Source organism: Microplitis demolitor, chromosome 8 (assembly GCF_026212275.2).
Source record: "Microplitis demolitor isolate Queensland-Clemson2020A chromosome 8, iyMicDemo2.1a, whole genome shotgun sequence".
Taxonomy (NCBI): Eukaryota; Metazoa; Arthropoda; class Insecta; order Hymenoptera; family Braconidae; genus Microplitis; species Microplitis demolitor.
This window is the reverse complement of record NC_068552.1, coordinates 537186-547877: the sequence shown is the minus strand read 5'-3', so window position 1 is coordinate 547877 and position 10692 is coordinate 537186. Positions and strand designations below refer to the sequence as shown.

The 10692-nt window shown below is 28.8% G+C and overlaps 2 protein-coding genes across 5 annotated transcripts; one reads left to right on the top strand and one right to left on the bottom strand.

Annotated features, from left to right (window-relative positions):
• Nucleotides 1-33: 33 nt before the first annotated feature.
• LOC103576181 (transmembrane protein 245) lies at nucleotides 34-4476 on the bottom strand. Its single transcript, XM_008556289.2, has 7 exons — nucleotides 3795-4476; nucleotides 1937-2908; nucleotides 1466-1829; nucleotides 1225-1409; nucleotides 1064-1164; nucleotides 656-958; nucleotides 34-582 (listed from the first exon to the last, which is right to left on the bottom strand). The coding sequence occupies exons 1-7, from the start codon at nucleotides 4308-4310 to the stop codon at nucleotides 375-377; spliced, it is 2649 nt and encodes an 882-aa protein (XP_008554511.1). The 5' UTR covers nucleotides 4311-4476; the 3' UTR covers nucleotides 34-374.
• An 801-nt stretch (nucleotides 4477-5277) lies between these two features.
• LOC103576161 (F-box/LRR-repeat protein 7) lies at nucleotides 5278-10627 on the top strand. 4 transcript variants are annotated; one of them, XM_008556275.3, is made up of 8 exons: nucleotides 6139-6841; nucleotides 7425-7561; nucleotides 8488-8687; nucleotides 8909-9183; nucleotides 9261-9527; nucleotides 9613-9982; nucleotides 10115-10318; nucleotides 10387-10627. In XM_008556275.3, the coding sequence occupies exons 2-8, from the start codon at nucleotides 7466-7468 to the stop codon at nucleotides 10520-10522; spliced, it is 1548 nt and encodes a 515-aa protein (XP_008554497.1). In that variant the 5' UTR covers nucleotides 6139-6841; nucleotides 7425-7465; the 3' UTR covers nucleotides 10523-10627. The 4 variants fall into 4 exon arrangements, with proteins under 4 accessions (XP_008554471.1, XP_008554497.1, XP_053597068.1 ...); XM_053741093.1 differs by having other exon boundaries at nucleotides 7379-7561; XM_008556249.2 differs by lacking the exons at nucleotides 6139-6841; nucleotides 7425-7561 and adding an exon at nucleotides 5278-5646.
• The last annotated feature ends 65 nt before the right edge of the window (nucleotides 10628-10692 follow it).

The window sequence follows — 10692 nt, the reverse complement described above, 5'->3', positions numbered from 1 at the left end:
TATGATTAGTATATAAATAAAATCAACTCTGAATTATCAACATCATATTTTTTTTATTTTTATTTAAATATTTATTTTAAAACATTTGAGTTTCTTAAAAAATTAGGAAGCCTTGACTTTATTCTTAAAATTACATTTCATCTCACTAACATTAAATTGTTTTATTAACAAAATTGACTTGTAAGACAATGGCATGCAGCTTTTAATTAGAGAAATTACAGCATCAGAACACGCAGCTGATGCTCCTTGAAGATTTTAAATTAGAGTATTAAAAATATTAATATTTTATAAGTTAAGCAATCTTTTTTAATAAAAATAAAGAATTTTATGAGTAACTTGTACGCTTGTTAGAGTATCGCTTAATTTTTTAACTTCTAAGGTGAGCATTGCTCATTAGTTTGACTCATTTGTTTTTTTAATGAATCTAACGTTTCCTCAGAAAGAGAATGGACGTATCGACGACTGAGATTTATAGCTACCATAATACAACAAAGCAAAAGGGGACCGAAAATCGCTCCCTCGACTCCTAAACAAAAAATTCCTCCAGCTATTGATAAGCCCGTTAAATAAGGATGTCCCGCACTGTAAAAAAAAACACAATAAATATTTTCAATGATAAGACAATTAAAATTTTTAAACATAAACAATTTAATACCCCTTGATTTCTTTGTAAAAATCGGTCATCACAATATTGTAGGGTAGAAAGTGGAATAGAAAGAAGAGAATCGCAATCATAGGACCTCGAGTAAACCAAAGTTCAATCGCAGCAGGAATGCACGCAAAATATGCGTCTAAAAATGGTACTGCTGCTAATATAGCGGCAAATGCTGACGGCAAATAAATAATTTTTACATAAAATAAATTATGTATAAGCCATGTCCACATGCCAAAGAATGACGCGAGCTTGAAAGTTGCGGCGAAAACTTCCATAACCGCTTCTTGAACTGCTACTGCAAATCTTAAATAATTTAAAAATTTATCATTTAATCATTTATCTAAAACTATTATTAATTACTCATTAATATTAAGTGTCACGCTTGAGGTGTGATATTCAAAAACTTACCGATAGAAGCTGATGGGACTGAAAACTGCAATCAGCTCAATAGGTTTATAAGTATATCCGCTAGAACTTAGCAGATAAAATAACGTGGTGAAAAATACCACCTGGAAAATAATTGTCATTGTATACGATGATTAATTAATGCAAATCAATCTTATACTTACGGTGCTCAAAGTAAAACTAAGAACAGCAGATCCACTGATAAGAACAACGTAAAGTAATTCTGTTAAAACACTCAAAACTATCGATAAGTTTCCTTTAACAATGCTCCATACCGAGTCAAGAACGGACATTAAAATGCCCACATTGTCTTTGCCGAAATTTTGGATACTGCTCATATTAAAAATTTCTGTAAAAATATAAAATTAATTATTTATGAAGACTTTTTAAACTGAAGGGACTTACGAGTTGGTATTTTTCCGAAACTTTCTTTCAAACTTTCCCACACTGAATAAGCAGCGTCAATGTCCACCGTCGGGCCTATTGACTCCGAGCTTTCATTTGACATCATCCAGGCCTGGTAAAGTCGATCCCACAATTCTAAAACTTTTTTCTCTAGAATTTCAGCTTTAGACGGCTCCAATTCTTTGGCTAAATTCTTAACACCATCAGCAATAACACTTCTGCCGTATGTATAAGCATTATCTAAAACGCTATTAACAGAATTTTCCCACTGTTCAGGTACCCAATCAATGTCTGGATTATGAACTAACGTTGTATTGATAATTTCTCCTGTTATTTGAATCAGATGCATTCCTTCTGCATAAATCTTTTATAATAAATTAACTTAACTATTATTAATCTTCATACATATTTATATTAGACAACGACTAAATCATGCTGATGTATATTATAAAATATATTAATGTAAATTACCTGTATGACTATAAATAGTGACGCGCAAAAAGAAAATACTAATAAAAAGAAAATGACAGCAGTAGTCGCAACTGCATCAACAGATCGTTTTAATATTTCCCTTATTTCCTTATCAATTATCGTACAAATTTTATACAATCCTTTAACGTGTGCTGGAATCAACGCATGCCTTCTTTCGTAATACCACGTCTTAAAAAATTGAACAAACTTATTTATACGACGTTGAATGATATCCCAAACTCCAAAATACTTTCCTATTTGTTTAGTAAAATACCAAGCTATTGGAACAGTGAGTATCGTTAGAATCCATTTATGTTTCCACATTAACATTCCTATGCATGAATACAACGCCCCGTACATATATTTATCTGTATCAGTTTTATTTTTTTCATCTTCTATCTTGGATTCGTTTCGAAACTTTCGCAAGAAATAACGTTCGTGAAATGACGTTTGAAAGCTTGGATAACTCGCAGATTTATCAGCATCTGATCTCAATTTTGATAGAGTGTCTTGTCTAGCATCAGTGTCCAAAGACATTGCCCGTTTGATGAATTTCAGCGAAGGCTTTTTGCTATTTACAACGGAGTCTTGTTTCTGATCAGCAGTTAAAGGAGTGGATGTTCCTTCAATAAAAGAAATCTGTTCGTCCTGTTCCACATTCTCATCTACTTTTACGGCAGGACTTGATACTTTATTGCCGGTCAATGCTAGCTGTACAGCTTCAGTAAAAGTTAATGGTGTTCCTTGGATTTCTTTGCTATCCAAAATAAGTACGATTTCATAGATAAAACCAACGATGAACAATATTTGTAAAATAAAAAATATTATGTTTTGATAAACTCCTAGTATGTTTGATATATATAAGCTAAATGACAACCAAATTACAAAAGATGCGTAGTTGAATAAAGTTGCATTTTCTTTGGTCCAGAAAAAACACAATATTAATATGTAACCTATCATTACCGTACTGACCTAAAATTAAATAGGTTTGATTAATTACAGTTACATTGCATTAAGGGAAAAAGGGGCAAAATAGGATATCCTCAAAATTTTATAAAAAAAGTTTGTTTTTTAACGTATTTAAGCGACTGAAAATTAAGAATTTTCTTAAGGAGAGAAACGGGTCTAAAATACAAAGAAAAAAAAACATATTTTTGTGATTTTTTTTTAAGAGTACTTTCGTTATTAAAAATCTCAAAATTTGTGACATTCTTAAGAGTAATTTCAAGAATATTTTACGAAATTTTCATAAAAAAATATTTAAAAATAAGCCAGTGGTAGTGGGGAGAGACGAGTCAAAAAAAAAGTCGCCATGCAGGTAAGATAACTCATGACTGCTACATCTAAAATAAAAAAACCAAAAAGATTTCTTTAGTACATAAATTTATTATAGATTTGAACGGAGGAAAAAACAAAATATTCATTTTTGAATTTTTGGTAAAGGTGCAAACAAAAAACTGATTTTTCACAAAAATTAAAAAATAAGTCGTAATTGAAAAAAAAAAAATCATTCGTTCGGATCTAAGATGAACTGATGTACTAAAGAAATATTTTTGGTTTTTTGACTTTAGATGAAGTCATGAGTTATCCTACGGCATGGAGGCTTTTTTTGAGGAGACTCGTCTCTCCCCACTACCACTGGCTTGTTTTTAAATATTTTTTAATTAAAATTTCACGGAATATTCTTGAAATGATGCTTAATAATGTCACAAATTTTGAAAATTTTAATACCGAAGGTACTCTGAAAAAAAAAATTACAAAAATATCCTCTTTTTTTTGTATCTCAGACCCCTTTTTCTCTCTTGAGTACCCATTTTGCCCCGTTCCTATACAATAAAAAATGAATAAGGAATTATACCATGTAAATATTGCAGTTGGTAACAGATAAAAATAAAAATGAATTGGTGAACTGAATGAGTCTCCAAGTAAGACATGTCAATATATTGGGCGTGTACCAATAGATTGTAACAAGTAAACTAGATGCAATTATAATTATTTTGACATATTTAATACGGCTGCAAAGAAATGACCCAACACACTCTGAAATTTTGTCCATCAGTCTGATAGGTATCATAGCAAGATTTACGAGTAATGGCTCGTAAAAATGATCTGCTTCAGCAAACCAAGACTTGACTGCATTTGTGATGTATAATTTGAATGGAAAAAGAACTGAGCCACAAAGTAGAGCCCATATTAGTGGCTTGACAAACGGCTGGAGAATTATGTAAAGTCCATAACTGGCAGTGCAAACTAAGCATAGAAGAAACAATGCAACTGTATTGTAAATACTCTGCTTTAACGCTTTTTCATGACCAATACTGAAGCCCGATAATACATTTAGAAGATTATCAATGGGAGCTCGGGGTGGCTCCATAGTTAAAGAATTTTTTTTTCACACCAGTTTTTTTTTTTAAATTAAAAACTTCACTCGATGAATTAAGTAATACCAAAAACATTGAGAAACATGAAAATTATTTCGACATAGGTGATAACTAAATATATAATATATAAATGAATGTGTGTGTGTGGGTGGGTTATGTTTGTCGATGCATACCTCAAATTTTTAACATAGATGGCACCGAGCTAGATTTATTCTACTGATTCTATGGTCTGTTCGGATTCTCCGCTCGGCGCACTGGGGCGCTTGCAATATACCCGCGAAAATTTAAATTTATAATTAAATTTAAATAGTAGAAAAAGAGTCAATTACCAATTAGAAGACAAAAGTATTAATTATCAGTGTATTGATTGAAATGAAATTTAAGTGAAACAAATCTTAGTATTTCAGATCGATCATTAATTAACAGAAATTAATGTTAATTTCGTGTGCGAAAAAATTGATATTCTATTGATTGTTTCAATAGAAAATGGACTTTCTAAAAATCCATTTGTCTAAAAAATCAATCAACAACAGAAAAAGCTTTCATTTGATGGTAAGTCAAAAATTAAAAAAAAAAAACATGCTGAATAACTTAATTAATTAGATTGCTTATTGTCAAAATTTATATCTAACATTTTTGGCATGAGAACAATTTTATTTTATTAATCTTCGGAGTATTGATTAAATCATTTTTTTTTCTTATAATTAACTCAAAAAAACTGTTTTAACTAATGTTGCGTTTGAATCAATAGGAATAATCATCGAGTACGACGCAACGTAAATTTTAAAAAATTAGTTGAATGAACGTTAATGAAATTATTTTTAGATTTCAAAAACAATTCCCTCCTACGACTAAACAAAAAAAATCTTCCGATCATAAAAGTAGCAGCTATCCAGTGATTCTATTTCTGGATAGCTTGAAAACTGATTTCAGTGTATTTTTTGCTTTAGTAACAGTAAGAATTCCTCGAGATTTTACGTTAAGAGTAGAATTTTTTTTACTTCAAATTTTACTATCTCTTAATGAAGAAAATTGTGTTCATTAGTAATTTTGTACTGAAATTTCTTTAACACTGATAATGATTTAAAAAAAAAACATAAGAAACATTACTGATAAAAAGGATATGTTTCAATTTTGAATATTTTCATTATATTTTGCTCAAACTTTTTGACTTGTATACAATAAGAGATTTGCCATAATTTAGTTACCATGGATTTGCGAAGAATGTCTAATTGGAATGTATTAAATGTTGAAGCTGCACTTCAACAGTTAAATTATCAGGAAAAAGAGAATGATGGATTTGTAATAATAGTACCACGTAGTACTACGGTAAGAGTTATTGTTTATCAGTTTTTAATAAGCAGTAAAAAATATTTAGAAAAATTTTTAAAAATCTAAAATTCATTTTATTAGTATTATACTAATGTAATGATAAATTTCTCGATGTTATGTGATATTTTAATAAAAATTCATAAGGAAATTTAAAGGAACAAATATTATCTTGTATAAAGTAGCAATATATATAAAGAAATAGAAAAAACTGTTAAAAATTCTAATATTTCCTGTAAATAAACGAAACATCTCAGCTGAAAAGTCTACACTGTGAAAAATTTTCAACAAATTTTACTATGGGCGCATTGTAACCCCGGACCATAAGAAAACTGGTACAAAATTTACAAGGGTCCCATAGTAAATGGTATGCGCAGATGACATGATTGGGACCTATGCGCATACGTTTACTATGGGACACTTGTAAAATTTGTACCAGTTTTCTTATGGTCCGGGGTTACAATGCACCCATAGTAAAATTTAATGGAAATTTTTCACAGTGTATCAGTAGACGCCTTGTTTAATTATTCTCATGAATTTTTACTAAAATTTTTGTATATTAGAATTAATTGGAAATATGTATCAGTTTGAGGAACAATAATTTGAATTTTTATAAAATAAATAACTTCCCGCCTAAGAATCATATTGTCAGTGAGGTGTATAAATAGTATGAGAGTTGGGTCTTGTAAGAGCTTACAGCAGAGAACAAAATTATATATTTTTCTTCCATAAAAGCCCGGTAATAATCAATCCTTCAAAAAACGTCGAAGAAGACGTCCCGTTCTGGAAACTTGCCAACGTATTTATAACTAATGAGAAACAAGTCAGTCGCAAACATCGTTCGTTAACCATCGGTCAATTAACTCAAAGAACAAAGACCAATATTTTAACAAATAAATTTTCAGTTTTCATTTTATTTCTAATAATCAAGAAATTTTTTTCAAATTTTTCTGCAACAAACTTTTTTTATACTGTTTTTATGATAGTTAATTATCCCTTATTTTAATTACAAACCATAAGGTACAAAGACAATGAGTAAATAAACAGTAAACAGAATAAAATATAAATTTATTTCAACTTAAGGAAATTACATGATTTATAAAAAAATATAAATATTGGTGCTTTGTAGAGTATTTAAATAGTCAAAAATAAACCATCTGGGCCCAGAAGAGTGACAATTGTGAAATGAGCTAAAGTATCTTTTTAAATTTTCTTTCTAATATACAGAAACGTACTTGTGTATATTAGGGTTTTTTATTTTTGAGTAACAGTTTTTTTTGTGCAAGTTAAAAAAGTAATAGTTTATAATAAAAAAAAAAAAAAAATATTTTTCCTGACGGAAAAAAAAATCTAAGACAATTACAGACATAGCTCATCGAAAATTCGATTTCCCGTTTAAGTAATTTAAAACAAAATTTTAAGAAAAATAATCGACACTTGTTGAACACAAAATTTTCTACAAAAACATCTTAAGAATAAAATATACGTATGTTTGAATTTTCAAAAATTTTTGAATTTCCATTATCCTAATATTTCTGGTGTTTATTAAAATAACTTATACTTAACAAAAATATCAATTAAATTTATTTGTGGAAAAAACTTTGACTGCATTTGAAAAATCTTCAATTCTAATCGAACCAATTTATCTTTCTGCAATTTATATTTTAATTCTACACTATTACTTTATTATCTTGCACAAAGAAATTTTGCTAAAAAATAAAAAATTTTATAGTGTGTTAGGTAGTGACATTAGTTTATTAATTTATAAAATTATTTAGTTAATAATTAATGACTGCTGTGATCTCTTCGTCCTTTCATAATGAGCGTTTGGAATCAATTAAATGTATTAGAACATGCCACTTCCGCAATATCAAGAGATGACCTTAGAAATAGTACTCGCAGAAAAAATTTAGCGGTAACTAACTTTTATAATTGTCTTATTATTTTTAAATCTCCTGCATGTTGAAAAAAATTCCCTTTTTATATTAATGAAGTTTTTTAATTAAAGTAAAATCCTCTATCATTTATAATAAATTCATTCACCGCAATGAATGGGCTTCATACGATTCATCATTTTGGCATCTTGACATCTCTAGATATATGTCTAGAATATAATTTATTAAATTTAATGTGTCTAGTATAGAGAAAATATGCAATTGTAAATTTTTAAAAATAATTTCAAATATTTATTATTTTAAAACAAATGTTATAATATTAATTATTGATACATTTGATCAAGTATTGGAAACAAAAATCTAATTGACAGTAAATTTATGGTCATTATGAGAAATAGAGTATGAAAAATTAATAAGTTTTACTAAAAAAGAAAATAGCACGATGATGTGAATTATAAGTATGCCTAGATAAATCCCGTTGAGGTTTAAAATTAAGTTTAACCAACGTCTTTGTATATATTTAGTACTCACGCTTGCGCAATTAAATAGAAACTTGTCGGATTCCTTCGAATATTGCAGCGGGTGCACGTTCCCTTGAAATCTAGTGTTTGTTAATTTAATTTTTGTGTGGGCGTTTCTTTAAAAATTCATAACAAAAATTATTATTTAATAAATTTTTTTTCTGTTAATTGTAAAAATAAAATTAATTAAAAAATGGATCTGGGAGGTGTTGATGTTTGGGGACAAATTGCGTTGGAGACTTCGCAAATGTATGTTGAAGAAGGTGGTGTTATTAAAAGTAGATTTGCAAGTACTGTAAGTTCACTTAGATCCTATCGTTATTATTTAAAAAAAAAAAAAAAAAAAAAAAAAAATATTCATTTTTAAAAAATTTAATTGAAACATTAACTGGAAAAATTATTTTCATTGACTTGAACAATTTCAGACTATCGAAAAATTACCTGATAAAGTAATTCTCAATATTTTTGCATACTTGTCTCATCGTGAAATTTGTCGACTAGCTCGTGTTTGTAAACGTTGGCGACAAATAGCTTATGATACAAGATTATGGACACATGTTTCTTTGAGACCTGAAGTCAGTGGACTTCATGTCAATTCACTTGAAATGCTTCTGCAACTTATAAGGTATTGATAAATCATTATTTATATTTATATAAAATTATAAGTCAAAATAATTTTCCACAACTTCTTTGATGAGAAATAACATTCAGATTTAATTAAAATCCACATTAATTTCGAATTCACTCCCAATTTCTTCGAGTGTACGGGTGTTTAAATAAAGTTAATAAATTACTATTATAAAAAAAGTTAATATAATTGTAGTATTTTTTTTTTTTTGTAACTAGTGTACGTTTCGGAGCTTCACTACGATATATCGAATTGCCAATTGAACTTATTACTCACACTGTACTGCATGAATTAGCCAATAAGTGTCCAAACTTAACTGCCATGCTTTTGGATTTTTCAACTGCGATGCAGCTCCATGATTTTTCTGAAATGCAAGCATTTCCAACAAAACTTAAATACATGTGTATATGTTTATCCGAAGTTATATTCATGGAAGGTTTCATGAGAAAAATATACAATTTTATCAATGGCCTTGAAATTCTTCATTTAATTGGTAATAGTATGTTAATAAATAAATAGATTGACAGAATAATAATTTTCATGGAAATAAATTTAAAAAAATAAATTTAGGTACATATGAGAAAATTGAAGAAGAAGAAGAAGAAATTTATGAAGTAATAAACGTCCATAAATTAAAATCAGCAACTCCAAATCTTCGTGTAATTAATTTGTATGGGATAAACTTTGTGGATGATTCACATATTGATGCATTTTCATCAAACTGTATCCAACTTGAATGTTTGGCGGTTAATTTTTGTTCAAAAGTTACTGGATCAACTATGAAGACATTATTCCAAAGGAGTAGACGATTAAAATGCCTTCTTATGCAAGGAACTAGTAAGAAATAAAAATACATTAATTACTAAAAAAATTTATAAACATTTAAATACAATCATTAAGGACTTGGAGGTGTAACTTTTAGACCTTCAAAGTGACTACGTCATGCAGGTTGAATGGGAAAAGTCAAGTGTCCAAGAATTAGATATTACGGCAACGGATTTGTCAACTGAATGTTTGATTGATATGTTAACGAGAATTCCGGGTCTAAGATTTTTAAGTGCTGGACAGTTGAATGGCCTCAATGACAGTGTTCTGAAAGCTTGGGCGGATGCAGGAAATCCGAGAAATTTAATAGCACTTGATCTTTCTAGTTCCGACAATCTTACAGATGATGCTTTGCATAAATTTCTTTCACGATATGGCCATCAATTATGGGGTATTGCACTGTCTGGTATGCCGCACATTACTGATCAACTTTGGCAAAGCGTATTGCCAATACTGACAAATGCCAAGTAAGTTTCATCATATTTTTATACATATACATTGTAAAAAATTTGCAGTAAATAAAATCCGTATTTACTCCCAATTTTTTTGCAGTGTATACGTATATATATTTTCTATTTCAATAAAAATATTATTTTTAGAATTCTTGTTATGGGAACACAAGAAAGACTCGGAGTAAATATTCACGTAGATCAATTAATGGACGGTATTGCAAATAATTGTCCAAACTTAGAACGACTGGAATTACGTTGGGATCCTGAGAATCTTCGTTTTTCAGATAAAAGTCAGAAAGCAATTGATGTTCTACGTGTGAAATGCATTAAACTCAAGTGCCTTGTACTCAGGTAAAAATATATAATAATAATAATAATAATAATAATATCAATGAATTATATTGATTAATTAATTGCAGTGATGGAAGATATTACGAAGTAGTAAAAGCAAACTTTGAGCGTGCAGACAGAACTACTGTTGTTCGTACGACAACATGCTCCAGAGTTACTAACTACTACCTGTTGCAGAATTATAAAGACTTGATCTTTAATTGATTTGAGTTTTTATAAACTTTATATAAATTTGCTTTTAAATAATTATTGCCTATACATATTTCATTTCGACAATAATTTTGGGTTTATTTTGAGATTATTATGAGAGTAATTAATAAAAATACTATATTTCAATAATTAATTATCTACTATTTCATATTTTTTCATTACAA

Excerpts from the sequence above, each read along its gene's own strand:
- LOC103576181 (XM_008556289.2), bottom strand. The coding sequence starts at position 4,310 with ATGGAGCCACCCCGAGCTCCCATTGATAATCTTCTAAATGTATTATCG. Across the intron at positions 1,165-1,224 it reads TTAGTTTTACTTTGAGCACC|GTGGTATTTTTCACCACGTT; the intron begins GTAAGTATAAGA and ends ATTATTTTCCAG. Across the intron at positions 583-655 it reads TTTTACAAAGAAATCAAGGG|TGCGGGACATCCTTATTTAA; the intron begins GTATTAAATTGT and ends TTTTTTTTACAG.
- LOC103576161 (XM_008556249.2), top strand. The coding sequence starts at position 5,527 with ATGGATTTGCGAAGAATGTCTAATTGGAATGTATTAAATGTTGAAGCT. Across the intron at positions 9,528-9,612 it reads CCTTCTTATGCAAGGAACTA|ACCTTCAAAGTGACTACGTC; the intron begins GTAAGAAATAAA and ends TGTAACTTTTAG. Across the intron at positions 9,983-10,114 it reads CCAATACTGACAAATGCCAA|AATTCTTGTTATGGGAACAC; the intron begins GTAAGTTTCATC and ends TATTATTTTTAG.